Here is a 23,396-nt window from a genome sequence, read left to right on the forward strand (position 1 = left end):
TGGGATGAGAAGAACATACTATGGTGACAACTAAGGTGAATAATTAGAGAGTCAAGGAAATTATTTCAACCTGTGTGGTAAAACAGAACCTAGAAAAATGTTGAGATTATTGTGCTTGATCTGGACAGGCCTTTCGCTAAGAACGTCTCTGTATCTACGCATATACACAACATCTCAAAGGGACTAGAGAAAACGTGTATATGTTCTTGAAAAGGGCATGAGAGATTCAATATGAAAGAAATTATTTCTCCTATGTGATATAAAGGAAAGAGAGAAAGGGGCACTAAATTGTTATGCTAAGAATAAGGATTATTTCTTGTTTTATAATCTCATAGGTAGGAACAAACAAGTGGGTACATCCACACTAGAAATTATGGGGAGGTAAGTGGAGGCTGGGGTGGGCAACAGCAGAAATGACTCATGTACAGGCTTCTCTTCCAGTTCCAGAATAGGATGCCCCAGATATCACACATTTTTCCTCTAGTCACACGCATCCTATGTCACTTGATCCATAACATTATCGTCATTCCTCCTTGTATCTGGTTACACTTTGTTTCTCTCAGTCCCTGCCTCCCTTATCCCTATTCTTTAACTTTTTTCCCCCTTATTCTGGAAGTATTGTTTCGTAATGAATATAAGGAATGAAATAGTCAATAAGAAAGTAAATCCACATACAAACCATCCATCCTTACCTGGGTTATTTTGCAGTAGCCCTCTAACTGGTCTGTCCCTCTATAATCCATTCTTCTCACACTCGCCAGAGAGATATTATTAAAACATCACTCAGATCATGTCAATTTACTATTCATAATCCTACAAATCTTCCCATTACACTTAGAATAAACACCAAACTCCTTATCACGACTGGCAAAACCCTCTGCCATCTGGCCTTGCCTCATTTTTCTCTAGTCTCATCTCAGCCCACCATTTACCTTCTTTCTCTTCCTTAAAGACACCAAATTCATTCCTACTTGAGGCACTTATGCGTGCTCTTCCCTCTGTCGGGTACACATGGCATCCCACATCTGCATTCAGATCTCAGCTTAAATATTACCTCCTTAGAGAGGTCTTCCTTTCACCACCCAGTACAGAGGGACCTTATCACTGGATGCTATTTTCCTTCCTTACTTCTCTTCTGTACCACTGGAACATATGCTCTGGGGAAGCAGGGCCCTGAATCCCCAGGGCGTGGAACAGTCCCTGGCATGAGGCAGGTGCTCCATAAGTATTTGTCAAACAAACAAGGTTGAAAATTTCTTTGTTGAATGCTATAATAATACTGCTTTCCTTTCAAAATAATCTTGTATTCTTTCATCTTCTTGTTAATATTTGTAGAAAGAAAGACAGCCCAATGATTATGCAAGCATATTTCCCTTTAATGTTATGTGGCACTGGTATTGCTTTTGTGATTTCAAATTTGCTTCACTCTATCTGATGCATAATTTAATCTATTTTCTCATTGTGCTTGTTTATTCAACTTGAGTAGAACACCTCCATGCATTGGGTAGTATATTTATATGTCTACTTCCTATTTTGTCTGTTTATTTCACTTTTATGTCCTCAAAACAACTGTGTGGGCACTTAATCATCTATGTCCATTTTCATGCAGCATCGGTATAGACTGTACCGGGGCTCACACAATTCCAACCTAAATTAAGACATCTTCTGATTAGAAAATCTGACATAAAATACTGAAATATTTCTTTGGTCAGAATTATTTATAGAGCTCTGGCTATTGTTTTGCAAAACATAGCAAATGCTTCCACAGCTGTGGAAAAGAAAGAAAATGATTAAAGGAGTTCACGGGAATTTTTTAATTTTTTTTTGAGGGGCTTGATTGGGACTAATAAAATTGCATGTTAGCTCATTTTGTTTAAAAAAATAAAAAGGTTATCAGAGAGTTCTTTAGTACATTCAACAAGGAAAGCAAAAAGCAAAAGAACTGGAAAAAGTAGTTTTACATTTAGAGGTTGCAGGTCCAGTTGTCAGCACATTCATAGAGAAATCCAGCCAGTGTTTTTTCTCATGAATTTTTTATACTTGAACATAGAGATCAAACGTGGCTTTTGCTTTACTTTATGTTCACGTATAAGATGAAGGAGACCAATAAATCGTAGGAAAGTGCACTTCGATAAGACTCAAACTAAGAATTTGTGGATATGAACCTTTGAAATTTACGGATCGTAGAGTTACTGGTATAGTTATTACCCAGAAACAAAAACATTTTCAGTGTCTTTCCACTTCAACCCTATTACAGCACAACTCCAAAAATTCTTCAGCCTCATGAGACTAAAATCCATTGATCCTACAATCTCTCACTGGCTCTTGCAACTTCTAGTGTACCTCTTTCCTCCTTGCCCAGTTTAAATTCCAGGGTCAATCATTATAATCCTTCCTTCACATTCACCCTCAACTCCCTATTCGCTCCCTCAACCATTCATCCTCTCTTGGCAAAGACCAATTCTGGTTAAATTCAATTCTCTGCCTACTCGGAACCCGAATCCAGGCAAACAAATGGGGCTGAAAAAAACCACATAACCAAATGGGATAGTGACCAAGACACACTCAACGTTTCCCTCAGCTTGACTAAACATTAGACAGGCTCCTTCCTGACTCTAGGCTCCTGAAACCTTTTTCTTTGAGCGTTTCCTTTAGACACTTTACAATTGTAAATTCTTTTTCTGCCTCTTTGAGATGCAAATCTTCTCCCAGTCTATTGCCAGTTTTACAACCCAGGAATGTCTTTCTTAAGGACCCAAGAACCATTCCTTAGATATGTAATCATAGGAGATAGCCCCTCTATCTCCCAGTCTCCGGTGGGAGGGTAGAAAGCCTAACTTCCAGAAGGGACAATTAGCAAATGCTGATGACCTAATCACTTTGACCAACCTCCTCCCTACTGGAGTACTCTTACTGGAGTACCTCTACCTAAGTACTTCTCAAGTACTTTTCCACTGTCTCCCATCTTTTGCTCCAGCAGAGTTGAGTTTGATACCTCTCCCCTATTGTGAGTCTTGAATAAACTCTTCCTTGCCTGTTTAACTCACATTTGGGATTGTTAAAATCAAGTGAGGCCTGAATGATGGCTGGCAATAAAACTGTTATCCTATTCCATTTACTCTTTCTTTTTTTTAATACTTTTTCCTCTGTCCTCAAACCTCTCATATCTCTACCTCATTCTCATTCTCATTTCATGACTTGCTTTCTAGATCACTAAGAAGATAAAAGATATCACAACAGGTTTTCTACAGATCCAGCTCCTCCATCAACCCACCTACCCTCATGCTTGCCCAGATAGTCTGCCTTGTCTGTCTCTGTAGTTACCAGAGACCCTCTTCTCTTGTGTTTACTCAAGACACTGCTTGTGTAGACTTCCTCTCTGTTTCCTGCTTCAACATTCCTTGTGCTACAACAATCTCTTCTCTTCCCATCTACTACCCCGTTTCTCTTCTTACCTTTTTCAACAAAATTCACATGCAAGTTTCACAGTCTCTTATTTGAAACATTTCTTCTCTTGGATTTTAAGGCAGAAAATGCTCCTAGTTTTCCTCCTTTTTTCATAAGCTGCTACATTGCCCAATCTCTTAAAATGGAAATGTTAAGGATCAATCATCAAGGCTTTTTTCTATCTATTCTGCTTTTTTCATTCATTTATTCATTCGTTCCCTTATCCCCATAGCTCTTGCTTCCACATTCTGCTATAGGGAACCATTCACATGTATCCAACGTGTAACATTTTGTTTGCAATGACTCTTAGCAAAATGCTTTTTTGTGCAAATATACTTTGAGGTATGTAAATATTTTATCAATTATCTCAATTTTGTTTGGTTTTATGTTTTTCTGTCAGCATAATGTTTTTAAGATCCATTCATTCTGTTATCATAATTAATTGGTGGTTGCTACCTGCGGCAGAGTTCTGCCTTGCATGGCCAACAGCTCCCTGCTATACAAACAATACTACAATAAACCCTGCACCTGCCAAGGACCCTCAAGCTCCTGTTTCCCATACCCTATCTCCCGGAGCTTCTAATCTTCCCACCCATCAGGTACTCTTCCTCAAGTCTTCTCCGTTTCAGTGAATAATAACTCCATCTTTCCCGTTATTTACATCAGAAATGTTGAGGTCATCCTTGATTCCTCTCTTTCTCTCATGCCACACATCTACTGCAACAGGAAAGCTTTTCAGCTCTCTCTTCAAAATACCTTTAGATTCTGACTGTTTCTTAATATCCCACCATGGGGAGCAAAACCACCATTACTTCTCTCCTTGATTGTTGAAGCAGGCTCTTAATCTTTTCTCAACAGAGCAGCTCCAGCAGTCTTGTGAAAAATTTAAGTCAAATAATTTCATTGCTGTGCTTAGAGCTATCCAATGGTTTTCATATCAGCCCAAGTAAAAGCCAAAATAATTGTAATGGCTTAAATGGCCCTAAATGATCTGCCTGTTCCTGTAACACTCCACTCACATCTTCCTCTGACCCTTTACTTCGGTCCTGTCACACTGATCCCCTGGCTGTACCTGGAACTCCTCAAACACACTTCCTGGAGCCTCTACATACGCTCTTTCCTTGGCTCCGACAATTCATCACTTCTTTATTCAATTGACAATTCAAGTTACAAGTACTAATCCTCCAACTCCACATACCCTCCCTCCTCACTGAAATTCTTCTCTTTAGCATATATCTTTATTGGACATACCATACATTTTTAAAAATTATTCTGTCTACTGTCTATCTTCTCTATGGCTGCCACCCAAACAATGTAAGCTTCAAAAAAACAGGTTTTTGTTTTGCTTTGTTCTGTTTTTTCATTGCTGCATGCTCAGAGCACAAGAGTGCCTGGAATATAGTAGGCATTCAATAAATAATTGCATAACAGATAAAAACAGTCAATACGAAGTCTCATTCTAAGCACCCTGAAGAGCAATAAGGGAAATTTACATGCAAGAAAGATTCAGATGGGGAAGCACATTTCTAAACTACCTTTTTCTCCAGAGCTGACCATTTGCATCTCATTTCATTTCTACGTACCAATTAAACCTTCCTTGGGAATGCTGCTTAAAAGCTCCTAAAAAAGCAAAAATGTTAATCTGATCCTGCCTCTCCTTCCATTTCCCCAGGTTTAAAAGCCTGTAAAGGTTTTCTCTGGCTAAAAGGATGAAATCAAAGTATCTCACCCAACCTCCTAGGTAGGCACTTCAAGATCCATCTCCAGGCACATTCTGCATTCCAGCCTTTATTCGTCCACTTGGTTCCTTCTGTCTATAATAATCCTTCATACAGTCAACTCCTACTTACTTTGCAGATCTGTGCTCAACATATTTCCTCAGACTATTTCCATAGCCCCTAGACAACATTGGTTCCCATTTCATGCTCTTAGCAGCTCATATCTTACACTTTGGTTTGGATCACAAGTCCAATTAATCAATTTTTATGTAATTAGTTGATGACTATGAATCTCTCCTTTTAGAATGTAAATTCCATTAGGGAAGGACTGTGCCTATCTTATTCCCTGCTATATCCTAGGACCCCTAATTATAGGGGATACTCAGTGAACATTTGCTGAATAAAGGTCAAAAAGGAATGAACATGACCTGTAACAAAGACTTTCCTTTGACCCAACTTGAGTCAGGCTCATCTGAGTCCTCTTCCTGACTACACCCCTGAACTTGGGTTCTGTCCTTGGCTCCTCTAGTCCAGTTTGAGCAAGAATCATGTCCAGTCAGTTTAACAAAAGTCCCCCATCCTTGATACTAGATTAAATTTCTTACCCATCACCTTGATATCCCATCACCCTGGCCTGCCTTCAGCAAAAATCTTATAAGCTTGGTTTAGCTAGAATCCCATTACCTCCGATGTTTCCTTTTAGTAATTTTCTATCCACTGAGCCCCACACTGCTCTTGGCTATAAATCTCCACTTGTGCTTGTATCTGGAGTTGATCTTGATCTCTCTCCTCAACGACACTGTTGTAGTCTCCCTTGAATAAAGTCTGCCTCATTGTCTTTAACAGGTACCTGAACAATTTTTCTTTAACACCAGGAATGTTAGCCTCACCTGAATTGTCTCTTTCCCATGATTTTGCCTGTGCTGCCTGGTTAACCTTCTCAATTCCTGAATTCATGTTTTGTTTGCCCAGTCTGATTTATAGTAACTCTGTCCTCCACCTTGCCCACCTCAGCTAGGGCATCCTACTCTGGACTCATGGTGGGCTTTGCCTTCACATTTACTGTTGTGGGGGACTGGCATTGGCCACCCCAAATATGTCTCTTTGGCATGAGGATTATTTGGGGCTGGTTACTTTTGGTTGACTGCAGACGGGAAGGAGGCTCTGGGGAGTGGAACTTGCTTGCCCTTTGTTAGGAGACATTTACATTGTAAAGGAAATCTCCATCTGTAAAGGTGTCTCCCTCTCTGTACCAGGAAGAAAGGGGGATAACCTTATCTCTAGAAACTCTTCATCAATGCCAAAGGCAAGGACTTAGATCTGCATTTGTTTGCTGTACTTGTGTGGTAATCTCCCACTATCGACTCCCCCTCCACTCCCAACATCCTCCTTTGTCTTAGCTGAAGATGATATTTAAGGTGGGGGCTTCAGCCATTTTGGCGAGTTGCTCACCTTGCCTGAGCCTCCCATGTATACATGTCGTAAAGCTTTGTTTAATTTTCTCCTGCTATTCTGTCTCATGTGACTTTAATTTGTTCTCCGGCCAGAATAACCCAGAGAGGGTAGAGGAAATGTCTTCCTCCCCTACACTGTCCTTGTATTCCCATTAATCCATCTGTATTTCCTCAGCAAAGGAGGACAGGTAATGTTCATCCTTTTCAACCTAAAACAGAACTCATATGATCAATACCTTTAGGAGAACAACTTTAGACAGTGAAACTTGTCTGCTTTATATTTGGTCTGAAGCTCGTGGACTTGAGCAGACAAACTTCTTTCTGTTAGTGCTCAGTTATGAATCTCAAAGAGTCAGCCTATCATTAAATAGCCTAATGTGCACTGTTTCTATTCTTCAAATTCATGGCTCCATAGGTTCAGAGAAAAGAAGTAACAGTGACACTTTCACATTCAGGCATAACATTACAGGCATAAAATATTTTTATATGCTAATAAAATATGTACCCAACTGCTAATTCCTGTTGTAAATTTGCTGAAATGAAGCTTCAGAGTGGGAATTACTACAATCTTGCTTTACACTGATTGAAATAAGAGAGAAATATGCCATCTCCCATTCTTGGAAGTCAAAGTAACATTATATTTGCCACAATGAAAAGTTTTCTTCCCTCTGTGCTAAGTTGGCTTGCACATTTCTGACTGTGTACAAATGTCAGATGGGCTGAGCTGCCTTTAATTTGAAGCCAAATATATAGCTCATCCCAGAGCTTAAAAGTATTTAAAAGGTCTCTCAACAGTTCTTAATTCATCATCACACAGCTGTGATGGGCTGGGTCCTATCTCAAAAAGTTCAAGGGCTAAAACCAATTACCTCTTCAAGGACGTCAGCAAGCTTACTGAGGATTTCTTCAGGAAGGCTCTGGAATGTTGGTACGCTGAAAAACAAAATAGAGATGATGCTGAAGGCATGAACAGCAACTGACTTTCATAAATAAAACAGCGATATACCTGAATGAAAATCTAAAAAGCATTTCATGACAAAGAAGGTGCAGATGAAGATCAAAGCAATAACTTAAGCATCATTTGATGACTAACAGGGAAAAGGCATGTTGCTCTAGAAGGAAGTTGGAGGTTGGACAGAATTGAGACCAAATCTTACTTATATTTACCTGTGTAACCTTGGATACCTCAGCTACATTGAGGAGAAGACCATTCTCTCCCTTATCAGCCTGCTGTCACCAGATTCCCTTCACTTCAGTCTTTCTAAGTCCCCCTCCACACCCAACCACACATGTGCACACAAATACACACATGCACGCATACCTTCTATAGGCCAATTCCTTTTTTTTTCTTTTTGAGGAAGATTAGCCCTGAGCTAACATCTGCTGCCAATCCTCCTCTTTTTGCTGAGGAAGACTGGCCCTGATCTAACACCCATGCCCATCTTCCTCCACTTTATATGTGGTATGCCTGCCACAGTGTGAAGCTCCGTGCCTGGGATCTGAACCAGTGAATTCTGGGCTGCCAAAGCGGAACATGTGAAGTTAACCGCTATGCCACCGGGCGGGCCCTATAGGCCAATTCCTACTCATTCTATGTGTGTGTGTGTGTTGTGAGGAAGATTGGCCCTGAGCTAACATCTGTTGAAAATCTTCTTCTTTTTGCTTGAGGAAGATTGTCACTGAGCTAACATCTATGCCAAACTTCCTCTATTTTATGTGGGATGCTGCCACTGCAAGGCATGACCAGCAGTGCTAGGTCCACACCCAGGATCTGAACCTGTAAACCCCAGGCCACCAAAGTGGAGTACGTGAACTTAATCACTATGCCACCAGGCGGCCCGCCTACTCATCCTTTAGGACACAGCTTTATTGATGATACATTCAATTCAGACTTTCAAACATTCATTCAGTAGCATTGGAAAGCTTTCTACTCTCCCCAACTCCTTCTCAGATAGGTCAGGTCCTCTTATTATGAGCTCTTTTATCCCTTATTACAATGGTAATAAGATAATTAATCAGATATTTGTTACTGCATGTCTTCTCTGCTAGAATTAAAATGCCACATAAATAAGAACTGTATCTGTCTTGTTCAACTCCTGTATTTTCAGTGATTTACAAATAACAACTCAATAGCACATACTGAATAAAGTTATGAAAGCATGGATGTGTGAATGCTTTCTAGGACAGTTAGAAGGATCAGATTAGACAGGGTGGAGAAAAAAGCCAGACTCACAGTAGACACTGAAAAGTGTTAGTTCTTTTCTTCTCACTGACCAATAAATGAAAATACTGAATGATATTGAATGCACAAACCAACAAAACTTCTTTTATATGTGAAATAGTAATGACTTTAAAAGAAGAGAAACATTCATCAACATATAATACTTGAAACTCCATTGGAAAATCTAACTAGGATGTGGAACTAAATTCTCATTTAATCTTATCTCAATGCTTGAATAGAGGAAAGACTATAAAAGAGTGCATATACATTTGTGTGTCTGATATTTGACTTACAGAATAATTCTGGCTTGGTTAGAATGATACAACGAAAGAAGCCATAACACACTGCTTGGATATAAGCATGAAAGTTATACTGTTAATTTGTCACTCTGATTCGTATTACGTAGTGTAAAATCTATTGATAAAATCCCAAGGTATTAGGTAGAGGTATAACAATTCACCCAGGACCATCTGTTCCACCAGATTTACCGCTGTGGTCTTAGCCATGTGGGTTTTAATCTCCAGAAGGCAGTCTAATTCAGCGGCTGGATAGAACATTTCACAGAAAGAGACAGAGGAAGACATTTCCATGAGTTATGCAGGTTGAAAAATCTAGTCCTTCCTTGTTCTTTTAATGAGCTATATTTCAGTTTCTTCTGGAATGTAGGATTAATTAGAATGCTTCTATCCCAGTAGGTATTTGTGAAAAACACAAACTACAGCTGAGTTTTTCTCATTTTACTATAATTGGGTCCCTTCATTAGACAGCCCTATTGCTTCTGTGTTACACTTTTTATTTCAATCTATGCTATGTCTATATCAAGCCATGATACAATACTTTTCATTTTCATGAGAGTTCTTATCCACGAGAACAAATTTAAGATGTGCTTGACCACATAACAAACTAAATGAAAACAAAAACAAATTTTGGAGGGCTTTTTAAATAAATTACCTTTTACAATTTTATTTTTAAATTTTTTCAGCTTTATTGAGGTATAGTTGACAAATAAATTGGTAAGATATTTTAAATGTACATTGTGATAATTTGATATAGACATATGGTGAAAGGATTTCTCCCATCTAGTTAATTAACACATACGTCACCTCACATATTTATCTTTTTTTTTTTTTTTTGGTGAGAACTTTAAGTTCTACTCTTAGCAAATTTCAATTATACAATACGGTGTTATCAGCTAATAGTCACCATGTTATACACTAGATCCTCAGACCTTATTTATCTTGTAGTTGTACCCTTTTACCAGCCTCATCCTGTTTCCCCCGTCCCTCAGCCCCTGGCAAACAGTTTACTAATCTCTGTTTCTATGAGTTTGACTTTGTTTTTAGATTCCACATGTAAGCGATACCACATAACATTTGTCTTTCTCCATCTGGCTTATTTCACTTAGTATAATACCCTCATGGTCCATCCATGTTGCCACCAAAGGCAGGATTTCCTTCATTCTCTGGGCTGAATAATATTCCATTGTGTGTGTGTGTATATGTGTGTGTGTATGTGTCTATATATGTACATATATATACATACATATATACGTATACATATGCATATAAATACACATATATACATACATAATGTGTATATATGTATATATGCATATATACGCGTATACACATACACTATGATCTTTTACAGTTTTAAATGCTTCAAAACATTCAGCAGCACTCATTACTAATAAAAATTAAGGATGCTTTTTCAGAAGAAACAACTTTAGAAAATTATCATTAACAATTGAAGCACTTCTAGATTTAACAAAATGGAAACCATTTAACAGAAAACTAAGTGGATTCACATTTGTAAAATACTCTAAGAACACTTTCGTAGCAATCTTTAAAATCCTAAGACCTCTATGTCTCCAAATACTAGATAAGTTCTCTCGTAATTAATTTGCTTTCTAAGAATTATTAGTCCACAAATAGCTTGAACTAAGAACAAAACAATTGAGGATGCTCATAATTTGAAATTCTACCCATGAAGTACGTTGGTTGAACTTTTCCAAATACATCAAAAGACATTAATTTAGACTCCACTAATTTAGACATATGATAATTCAGGTTGAGGTTGTCTATGATTTAGAAAACTTAAGGCAAAATAATTATTAGGACAAACATCTAGAAAATGTTTAAACAGTAGGGAAGAATATTTTCATCATGCAAAAAAATAATTTATTGTAACAATTTACATGATAATTACAATTCTTACAGATCTATTAAAACATTTTGTTCCCTAAGGCCTTGCAATAGGCCTGAAGTTACAGAATAAACCTGAATGCAATATAATAGCGATGATTTAACATGTAGAGCTTTTCCACTGGATTTTCTAAGTGAATGAAGTAAGGACTTGGAATTTGTAAGGACAACAACAGAAGATGAGATTTGAGTGCTTTCTACTTGCCAGGCACTGGGCTAAGAATTTTATAGGTAATATAAATTTTATTTTTACAACAGCCTTATCAAATCACCATTGTTATTGTCATTCATTTTACAGATAAGACAACTGGAAACTTGTGAGTTTGCCTGAGGTCACACTATTCATGTGGGTGAAGAAAGGACAAAATTCCTATCTGAATGACTGTGGAGCTTATCACTTCTGAGCTATGTACTTTATAGTAAAAGTATTAAAATTCCTTCATGTTGCTTTCAAAACAGTGGTATATTCTTTTATATAATGATTTATAAATGAATCAATAATATTAATAACTTTTGGTTTAGTAACTCCATTTATTAACCAACTTTTTACTAGGAAAAATGTCAAATAAACTGAAAGGCTAGAAGAATAGCACAAGGATTATCTGTGTCTCTACCACCTAGGTTTGCATCTAACGCGGCCCCATCTTTTCTTTATCTACTTTCAATCCAGGTATTTTTATATGTGTGTATAGATAAATACACAGATTTTTTTTATGAAACATTTGAAAGTAAGTTACAGATATCATAAAACTTCACCCCAATACTTCAGCGTATCCTGAAAATAAGAACATGTTCCTAAATAAATATAACACCACTATCATATATAAGAAAATTAACTACAATTCCATAATATCCTCTAATATCTAGTTCACATTCAAATATTCCCTATTACTCAAAAATGTCTTTACCAATTCTTTTTTCTTCTCAAACCAGGATCCAGTAAAAATCCACACACTGCTTTTGGCTGTTATATTTCACGAGTCTCTTATTCTATAACAGTCCTCCCATATTGTCTCCCCATGACGTTGACTTTTTGAAGAGACAACTGTCTTATTAGATGTCTTATATTCTGATTTTGTCTTGTGATTTTAGCTCAGGTAATCTACCAAATGAAAATAACAACTAACAGAAGAGGAAAAAAATCTAAGTACAAAGAATTTTATCATAGCCATGTGTCATTGAAAACAGTTGAGGCACTTAAGGAATAATATAATAACATATAGCAGCAGTTCTCAAAATGTGGTCTGGGAGCCCAGGGATTCCCCCAGACCCTGTCGAGGGGGTCCTCAAAGTCAAAACTATTTCCATAATGTCTAAGTTGTAATTTGCCTTTTCTACTCTTATTCTTTCACATGTGTACAGTAGAATCCTCTAGAGGCTAAATGACATATGATGACACCATTGCTTTGATGGCTAATGGATGTATGCTTGCATGTTCTTGTGTTTTTCAGATTTTTTTTTTTTTAATATTGGCAGCTGAACTCACAACTCTTGCCAGTTTTTTTTTTTCTGCCTTTTCTCCCCCAGTCTCCCCAGTACATAGTTGTATATTTTAGGTGTGGGTACTTCTAGTTGTGGCATGTTGGACACTGCCTCAGCGTGGCCTCATGAGAGGTGCCATGTCCAAGCCCAGGATCCGAACCAGCAAAACCCTGGGCTGCCGAAGCGGAGAGCGCAAACTTAACGACTTGGCCACGGGGCTGGCCCCCAGAATTTTTAAAGGTAGTAGTAGGTTTATGATGTAAGTGTACTCTTTTCAGAAGTTAACCCAGTATTATTTCAGTACTTCTACTGTGCTCTTACTACTTAGTTTTCATATACCTGCTCTAATCTCTGTAACCTTATCATCCAATATACCATTCTTTTGAACTTCTGAAGTTGTCTTTGTGTCTAAGTGGAAAAACAATAAGAAGTAAAAACATTTGATATCTTGTGCTGCAATAAAACTTTTAGATTTTTTTCGAAAACATTTCTAACTTTTAAAACTTTACTAATAGTATTAGAATTTTATAATAATAATTATTAAGAATTAAATACAAGAAGGTTTACTTATTATATTTTTATTATTTTTAAGGGTGGATCATTTACTTTGAAATGGGAGATTGGAAGACTCATATTCTCAAGCCACAGTTGCCAATTTCTAAGTGTGAAGACACTGAAAAATATAAAAAGGATACATCAGAGAGTTTTCTGACTGATGGATGGGATAAATCTAGTCCAAAGAAATTTGGAGACGCTGTAAATAAGAAATGAAAATATGACAAAAATCTATCTTTCCCTTGCATTATAGATGGTAATAATTTACCTTATTGTCTTATAGAACAGAACATTTTAAAAACAGTGTTATCATGCCAGTTGTGATGTCCCATTGAGCTCAAAGTTTCCAGAAAAGAAAATTAAGTTTTTCAATGTAGACATGATGAAGTTTTTAAAAGCCAAAAATTGCTTGGTGCAGTTTTTCAAATTAGAAAGCAAAGAGTAAGCGAAGTATCTTACAGAGTGAATTATCATACTGTAATGACTGGAGAAGCCCACAGGATCGCTGAGGGACCAATAAAGCGACGTAGAGTTGACTTTGCTGAATGTCTGATGGATGAAGTCAGTAAAAGAAACCATTGCATTGCCTCTTCCCAATGATATACTACCTTGCTGAATTAAAGATTAAGCTGCAAACACAAAAATGAGTTAAGACTTCATAAAATTACACTTTTGCCTTACAAATGGATTAATCTTCAGTCATGGCTGGACTTGCTGTTTCACTTGTATTCATCTGGTATCAGAATCAACTAATCATCAAAGAAGATTATCTTTTAGATGAATGCTTGATAACAAACACCAGTGGTACTGAGCTACTCAGTATGTAATAACTTTTCAAATCTTATGGTTTATCCTGGAATGACTATGTTGACATTTGCACTGACGGTGGAAAAGCAATTGTGGTCCCTTAGCACAAATTAAGACAGTGACACCAAGCTGTACTAGCTGTCATTATATTCTTAATGACCACATACTCAAAGTAAAAAAAAAAATGATAATAATAAAGTTTTACTTTCTGATGAAGCAGCAAAAGATATTCATTTTATTGTTTCAACCCGTGAGTATGCATTATTTTAATATTGTGTGTGACAAAATGGCAAGTACACATAAAGCCCTTCTGCTGCACACTGAAGAATGATGGCTATCTCAAGGAAAATCAGTTGCGTGACTGCCGGAGTTGCAAGCTGAATTAGCCACTTTTCTTATGGAACATCGGTTACTCGGCAATGACCAAGAAACCGCGGTTATTCAGTCTTGAATATCTGGCAGACAATTTTTTGAAAAAGAACAAAGTGAGCCTGTCACTTCAAGGAAAATAACAGACAGTATTTGCTGTCAATGATAAAATTTAAACTTTTAAATGAAAATTAAAATTTCAGAAAACTTTTAGCTGCCATTGTGGGCTTAACAGCTTTCCAGTACTTGAAGACATTCTGATAAGGTTATTGGTGGTATGTTGACATTAACAAATGTGGTTTTTTTGATATTGTAAATTCTGCATAACTCAGTGAACCAGTATTTTCCAGATGATCAATAAATGATGTTACAAAATCATGCATGGGGAAAGATCTATTCAAAGTGCAAGATGGATCAATGGATTTTAATGCGATAAAGTATGAAAAGTTCATTGTTAAGGTTTTAGATTCCTCATTGCAACAAATCTTTAATAAACTACCATTTGCCGGGTTTTGGAATAGTATTAAATAAGAATGTCTACAATTATCTGAAAAGACCATCAGCATACTCCTCCTTTTTCCTACTACATATGTCTGTGAGACTGACTTTTTCATATACTTCAACCAAAACAATAAAAATTCAACAGATTGAATGCAGAAATATATATGAGAATCTGCTGTCTTCTACTAAGCCAGATATTGGCAGACAGATATTGACAGATTTGCAAAAAAGAAAACTCAAGTTTCTCTTTTCACTGTTTTTTTTTTGTTTTTGAAAATATAGCTATTTTCATTAAAAATAGGCATTTTATGGGGCCAACCCAGGGGTGTAGGGGTTAAGTTCATGCATTCTTCTTCAGCAGCTTGGAGTTTGCAGGTTTGGATCCTGGGCACGGACCTACACACCGCTTATCAAGCCATGCTGTGGTGGCATCTTACATACAAAATAGAGGAATGTTGGCACAGATGTTAGCTCAGGGCCAATCTTCCTCAAAAACAACAAAAAATAGGCTCTTTATGTGAACATGCAGTATGTTTATTTTTGATTTTTTAAATGAATTAAATAAATATTTTAAAATATTCTCATTTTTAACTCCTGATACAGTCAATATCAATAGCTATAACCCACATGAGTTGGAAAAACACTAAAAATGATATATTGATGAAAAGTATGTAAAACAAGGAATACTGACAAGATAATATTACAAGGAAAATATAAATTGTGTATACTACAAGTATGTTTTTATTAAAGACGCTTACAATTACGAATAGAGAAGCTTTGCAGGAAAATTTCAGAAGGTTAACAAGGGTTGTATTAGGTGAAGTGACTACTAGTCCTTTTCTCTCTACTTCCTTATATTTTTAATTTTTTCTATTTTATAAATGTATTTTTATATATTTTGTAAATATATTTTGGTATTTATAATGCCAAAAAATAGGAAATGCACAATTATAGTTATGACTAGATTAAATGTATCCTAATGGGATCGGTTAAAATAAAAAATTTCTTTACTGTTCATAAAATATTGTGCTTTAATGAATTTACTTATTTATTTACTAAAACTTATTGAGTGTCTACTATGTGCCATAAATTGTTGGATGAGTTTTAAATTCATCAACAAACAAAGGCAAAGATTCCTGCCTATGGATCAGGGAAACAGAAAAAAAAAGAGTAAGTATAATAAATAATATATATTATACAAATATATTTATATATCATATAATACGTTAGATAAGGGCAACAGAATTTGACATTATAAAAAGTCAAACAGAGTAACAGAAATTACAATGAGAGGAGGAGTAAATTGAAAGATTAAACAGGACTAGGATGTCCTCACTGAGAACGTGACATTTTAGCAGAAACCTGAGAGAGGCTAGGGAGACAGTTAACTGGAGATCTAAGGAAGTGCATCCAGGCAGAGGAAAGCGGGGTGGGGCACAGGGTTTTAAGTGCCTAGTGGATTCCAGAAGCAGAAAAGTCATCAGGCTGTCCAGAGTTTAGTGAGTAGGAGGATAGAAGAGAAGCACACCTCAAGAGGTAAGGGGAAGGGACAGTTCACAAAGGGGCTTGTAGACCAGTCTAAGGATTTGGCTTTAATCTGAGCCACTGTAGGGTTTTGGGCCTAGGTGTGACATGATTTTACTTACATATCAAAGAGATCCCTCAGTCAGCTCTATGGAGAAGTAACTGAAAAGGGGCAAGAGTAGAGGCTAGTAGACCAGATAGAGCCTATACATGAGAGACGATGGAGGTTCAGAAAGGGTGAAAGTAACAGAGGTGGTGAGAAATGGTTACGCCCTGTCATATTTTAAAAGTAAAAGCAGCATGATTTCCTGGTAGCCTCGATATAGGACGAGAGAGAAAGAGGGGAGACAAGGATAACTCCTTGAAGCTGTAAGGAACCCAGGAATAGTTTAAATTATTTTCATACTTAACAAGCAAGTTTTTTTTAACCTACTTAGTAGCAAAGGGTTTGATTTTATTGGACGGTTTTGGTTCTTAAATATAACCACAGAGTATCAGATGTAGCCCCATATTTATAAGGCAAGATAACACTTGAACAAACAAATCTAGAAATACTTCAACAATGCCTTCTACCTAGAGCAGAGCATACAGAGTTATATTAATTATCTTTGGGCCACATTTGGAGAAAAGCAGCTTTATTCTGTTATAAGAAATTTTATTCTGTCATAAGAAATCAGCTTTGTCTCAAGGTTAATGCCAGGGATAAGACAGGTGTTGTTTATTTCTGTGCTAGTGGCTTCCTATGGCTCATACCAATTGAAGAAAAGCAGAAATCTCTAGGTTACCAAAGAAATCAAGTTCTATTGATGAAGAATTAAAGTAAGGGTCCTTCTTAACCTTACAGCTATCTGACCTTTCCCCTTAGTGAGCTCATCAAAGGATTTTCTGCCTTCAACATGGTATTTCTCTTTTGAGTGGATCACTGGGCATTGATCCCGGTTCAGTCTGTTATGCAATAGCCTTATAACTGGTCTTCCTTTCCTCCTTGCCATGTCCCCCACCCCAATATACTTTACACACACTGTCAGATTTATTTTCTATCAGCAACATTTAGTCATTATCACACAATGGCTTCAATCCTTCAACAGGTGCCTATTATCTCACCAGACTATAAGAATTAGAAGATTTTTTTTTGCATGCAAAAATACTTCAGATAAAGCAAACCATTATAGAGACATGAGGCATAATTTTGTCATCTATGTGATAAAATTTAAACTTCTTACGCAGGAAGACTGTATGGTGATTAAGCATACGTGCTTTAGAATGAAGGAGAATCAGTCAAGTTAGGCTCTGCTACTAATTACTGGCTATGCCTTTGGCAAGTAAGTTAATATCTCTAGGTTTTAGCCTCTTTTGCTTAAAAAATGGGAATAGGGTCTGGTCCGGTGGTGCAGCAGTTAATTGCACACTTTCCGCTTCCTCAGCCTAGGGTTCACCAGTTCGGATCCCAGGTGCAGACATGGCACTGCTTGGCAAGCCATGCTGTGATAGGTATCCCACATATGAAGTAGAGGAAGATGGGCACGATGGTAGCTCAGAGCCAGTCTCTCTCAGCAAAAAGAGGAGGATTGGAGACAGATGTTAGCTCAGGGCTAATCTTCCTCAAAAAAAATGGGGATACTATCACCTATTGCATAGGGTTGTGGTGAAAATAAGTGAAATAGTAGTAAAGCATTAAGAAGGTGCCTGGCACATAGTAAACATTCAATAAACATTATCAGCCAGCACAATTATATGCATTTTTTTGTTCTAAATGTTGTTATTGTTTAAGACCTTCAGTAGTCAAAATAAATTTTCTAATATGTCAGATATGAATCTTAGTGTAGACTCAAGAGTGCTGGAAATATCCATTTCTTCATTTTCTTAAATCAAATTATATTTGATATGGAGTATCAATCCTTCTTTTTCACTGAGATTCATCACATTCATTGTTTAGCTCTTCCCCAAGGAACCCAGGAAGCATGTCATCCCCAGAAAGTGGGGAGTAAAGTCTCTAATCTCCCTGCTATCAAGGTCACAAAGGACCCTTGAAGTCCAGTGGCTTTCTGCTTTTGTGCCCACCAAGGAGGAAGGGAAACTTTGATCAAGCCAGGGACTATGGTGCTTCCAGTCAGCCACCCTAGATGAGTCCAAGCAGAAACACCCACTCTGGTAGAAATATCTCCAAGGTCCTCTTATTTCTCCCTTGGGCTCCAGACTCTCTTTGTAATCTCTTTAAATGAATTTAGGCTTTAAAAATAGACAGGAAGTGGAGGCTGGCCCACTGTAATAGTAGTTGGGTTTGTGGGTTTGGATCCTAGGCACGGACCTACACACTGCTCATCAAGCCATGCTGTGGTGGTGTCCCACATACAAAATAGAGGAAGATTGGCACAGATGTTAGCTCAGGGACAATCTTCCTCACAATAAATAAATAAATAAATAAATAAACAGGAAGTATCTTATCTTCCAGAGGTTTGTAGTATTGACCAAAAAAATCTGAGCTCAAGAAATGCAAAGAGTCTACAAACGTGTTTAGAAAAGGGGAAAGAGGATATTACAGGGAATAAAAAATTTCAATAATTTATATTTGATTAACTGTCATCCCAGATCCATCCCTAACATTTTCAGGGTCCTGATTCCCTGTGCAACCCAACATCCTCCACCACAACCACCCCTCCCCACACACAGACACAGCTGCCTTTTGGTCAACACTGGGACACAGAGGTAGAGATGGACAAAATGGCAGGGTAGGAAGAAAGGACCTGGAGGAAGCTAATGCTGACCCTGGAAACAAACTCAGGGCCATTTGGGCAGAAAATTCCAGGCTCTTGATCTCATCATGTGGTCTAGAATGTGTCAGGGCCCATCCTCTTGGTTCCTCACCAGGTGGAGGGGCATAGTCAGGAGAAACTAGAGGGGAGCCCTTCTAAAGTAAAGGGTTCGGAGACAGGTGGCTCTAAGAATAGTAATAGTGTCCTCTTCCCTAATTATCCAGTTCTCTCGTGTCCCTGTTGAGTGTTACAGCCTAATACTGCCTTTCCCTACGGGAGCCCTAAACTGCAGGCCTTTTCTCATGTTAACTCTTTAAGTATATTCTCCCATGTCTCCTTATTCATTGCATATGTCTAAATTCCAATGATTCATTTAATGATGGCAGAAAATTTAACAATTTTTTTCAATGATTAGAAAGAAAAAATGTATGAAACCATTATCCCTGCAATTCTCATTTAGATAAGAGCTACATTCTCATCAATTAGGTATTTTTCCTACCATCATCACCCCAGGTAGTATGAGTAAGAGATTGACAAATCTCTTCAGCTCAGTGAGCCTCAATGTTTTCATCTCTAATATAGAACTAATAATCGCAGCCACGACAATTTCAAACACATGCCATGAAATAATGAGAGAATGTATTTGCAATTGCTTTAATTTCAAATTAAAGCATTAGACAAATATCAATGACCAAGTTATTTTTAATACAACAAAAATCCTAAAAGTATTGTCTTAAACACCATCTTCTAAAATTATACTATATCCAACTACAAACTTTCCAATTTGATTTTAATGTTATTCAGTTCTGCACATTCACCAGGTTTTCCAAAGCAAGTCCCAATCTCTTAGAACAGACTCTTGGTCAAAATTCCCTAGGCCAGTTGTTTCCAAACCTTAAAACCATTAGAAAGTCAAATTCAAGAAGTCGTGAGTGGGTTCCAAAAGAGCAATGCATTTAAAAAAATTGTAATAAAATATACATACCATAAATTTACCATTTTAATCATTTGTAAGTGTACAGTTCAATGGCATTAAGGACATTCACATTGTGGTGTGACCATCAGCACTATCCATTTCTAGAACTTTTTGATCCTTACAAACTGAAGTTCTACACCAATTAAACAATAATTCCCCATTCTCAACTCCCCCCAACCCCTGGTAACCACCTTTCTACTTTCTATCTCTGTGAATTTGGCTATGCTAGGTACCTTATATAAATGGAATCATATAGTATTTGTCTTTTTGTGACACGCTTAATGCACTTAGCACAATGTCTTCAAGGTTCATCCATGTTGTTCAATGTATGTTTTAACAACTACTCAGATGATTTTAGTGTACAGCAAGGTTGATAGCCTTCCCAGTCAATTATTTTCCATTGGTATACAATAATTTAAAATAATCATTAAAAATCACAAACCTATTCCAGCTTATTTTCTCAAGTTCAGCCAAGCTTTTCAACCTACATCATGTCTTACCAGTTTATTGTGTTCTATTTAATTTTAAAATTTGTATTTATTTAATTTTTAAAATTTACTTAATTTTTAAGTTTTATTTGTTTATTTTATCTTACTGTGGTAAGAACACAACACAAGATCTATCCTCTTAACAAATTTTTAAGTGCACAAAATATGGCTGTTGACCATAGGTACAATACTGCACAGCAGATTTGTAGAGAGCTTATTCATCTTGCTTAACTGAAGTTTTATGCCTGTTGATTAGTAACTCTCCATTTCTCCCTCCTCTTAGCCCCTGGCAACCACCATTCTGTTCTTTGGTTTTACAAATTTGACTATTTTCGACACCTCATGTAAGTGGAATCATGCAGCATTTGTCTTTCTGTGACTGGCTTATTTCACTTAGCATAATGTCCTCAAGGTTCATCCAGGTTGCTTCATACTGCAGAAGTTCCTTCTTTTTTTTAAGGCTAAATATTACATTGTGAGTACATCCACAGTTTCTTTATCCATTCATCTGTCAATGGATATTTAAGTTGTTTCTATATCTTGGCTGTTGTGAATAGTGCTGCAATGAACATGAGAGTTCTAATATCTCTGAGATTCTGATTTCAATTCTTTTGGATAAATATCCGCAAATGGGATTGCTGGATCATATGGTGGTTCTATTTTTAATTTTTGAGGAATCTCCACACTGTTTTCCATAGCAGATGCACCATTTTGCATTTCCTTTTTTTCTTTCTTTCTTTCTTTCTTTTTTTTTTTTAAAATAATAGCCATTGTGACAAGTGTGAGGTGATATCTCATTGTGGCTTTGATTTATCACCTTTGAATTTCCCCAAGTCCGTGTACACTTCTTCAAGACTCAGCTCAGGGACAATCTCTTCTGGAAAATGGTCCCTGACAACTTTCTACACCTAAGTAGGCATCCTTCCTGAATATCACCTACACTTGTATTGTAACCATTTAGTGACCAATATGTAAATTCACTGAAATCCCTAGTGTATAATAACTAATAGCATGCAGCACTTAGCAAACAAGCTGCCATAGGGTAAGCACTCAGTTAAAGGGACGTACAATTTAGCCTATAAAATACTACACTTAACATGGAGTGTGTCATGCAGTAGGTTCGCAAAAGCGTGCAAATTGAAGGAATATAAGCAATAAAGCCAAATGCAATGAAGCAACAGTAGTTTGTCCCAGGGCAACAGCATAGGGCTGTGCAGTTTGCACACTATACAAAGGCACCTGCATGGAGGACGAGTGGAGGCCAAAACTCAGCCCACCTACTCTCTGCATGCCACTCATTTCATCCCCACCGGGGCTACATCAGCCCCGAGGGAGGCTCCTTCTTATATTTCAAAAACAAGTGCCTTGTTGATAGCAACCCTGGTCTGTGCAAAGGATCTTCTGCTTGTTATTTTTCAGGAACCACAGGAATATTTCCTTGAGGCTATTTACTCAAGAAGAATTCAGAAAAGAAAGTTATTTATTGACTGACAGTACCTTCTAAAAAACTGTGAGCATAGCTTTTTAAAGAACCCACTGAAGGGCTACTTTCAAAATCAGGGCTCAGGTGACACTGGTGGCTCCTGTCAAAATGACCATGAAGAGGTGAGGCACTAATGACATACTTTATTAAATTACCTCTGAAATGCTTAATAGACTCTAACGCTGTAGCCTATTCAGAAGATTGCACCGTACCTGATCTTTGCTCTGTAAATCTTACAATAGGCTATTCTGGAGCAAAAATAAAATCTGATGGGTTTTTTATGGACTTAAACAAATTACATCCAACTGATAAAACTAAAAAAGGAGCACATGACATTTTAAATATTTAATGCTGCACTAAAGATAATCAGCTTAAAAGGTTCTGCCCAGATTTTCCACCCAATCTTTGGAACGCTGGGAGGTGTGATCCCTCGCCCCTAGGCTAAGCCTTCTCTACAGCAGTGTTTCTCCACAGGGCTCCCTTGGCATCTGGGCAGGATCTATCTTCATTGTGCAGGGATGTCCTATGTACTGCAGAACATTTAGCATCTCTCATTCCTGCCCATGCATTGCCAGTCGTATGCCTATCATTGTGACAAGCAAACATTCTCCAGGGGTGATACTGCCCAAAGTTTAGAACCATCATTCTATAGTTCCATTATTTTCCTAGCCCATCATGTGAGTTTGCTACTTCTGCCTGAAAGCTCAAAACTCCTGGTAACTGAATACTTGCTCAAGCTTCCATCTCCCAGTGGCTGGATACCTGCTGCCCAGTAACTTGAACACTGGAGATCCATCTGCTTTAATTGCTTCTGGAACCTAGCAGCCTACACATAGACAGAAAAATGGGATCTAAAACCCTTCATCCTTGGTTTATAGCTGTTTCCAAAGCCACATTACTCAAAACACTATTTCTGAAATACATTAATAGGCATTCCACAACAGAAGAAGGGTTCCGTAAACAAATAAGGAAATTTTGAGTTATGGAAATTTAAAAATCTTCTCTACTACAGGACTTAGCAGAACCTTCATCTTGTAAAAACAAACAAACAAAAAACATGGAGAAAGGTAACCAGAGAGCGAAAAGAGTAAGTTTGCAAACTTGCTCAACCAGGTAACCCCTTTATTCAGGAATATCTATTAACTTATTGAGGAACTAGAGTTCCAGGCTTCCTAGTTTGGATTCATTGACATATATATTAAGGTAACAGAATTCACAACAGTCCCTGTGCTTAATAGGGTATAGATTTTAGCATGGCCTCTAGGTGAATTGCTCCATACTTTTAGGATGAAGTTGAACCGTAATCTTCTCTGGGAAGGCTTAATTGATAATCTCCCTCCTCCCCTTCTCCGCACTCTCTGTAGACTCTGCACAGGCACATCTACAAAGACAGAGAGTCTAGATGCCTTTCATC

General features: G+C 37.4%; 1 protein-coding gene across 2 annotated transcripts in view; it reads right to left on the minus strand.

Annotated features, from left to right (window-relative positions):
- Positions 1-23,396, minus strand: part of PRKG1 (protein kinase cGMP-dependent 1) — a 1,186,718-nt gene that overhangs the window by 336,122 nt on the left and 827,200 nt on the right. For both annotated transcript variants that reach the window (XM_046653608.1, XM_046653607.1), the window contains exon 5: positions 7,489-7,552. In XM_046653608.1, coding sequence (XP_046509564.1) covers positions 7,489-7,552 — 64 coding nt within the window. The remainder of the gene's footprint in view (positions 1-7,488; positions 7,553-23,396) is intronic.

The sequence above is a fragment of the Equus quagga genome, chromosome 2, assembly GCF_021613505.1.
Source record: "Equus quagga isolate Etosha38 chromosome 2, UCLA_HA_Equagga_1.0, whole genome shotgun sequence".
Taxonomy (NCBI): Eukaryota; Metazoa; Chordata; class Mammalia; order Perissodactyla; family Equidae; genus Equus; species Equus quagga.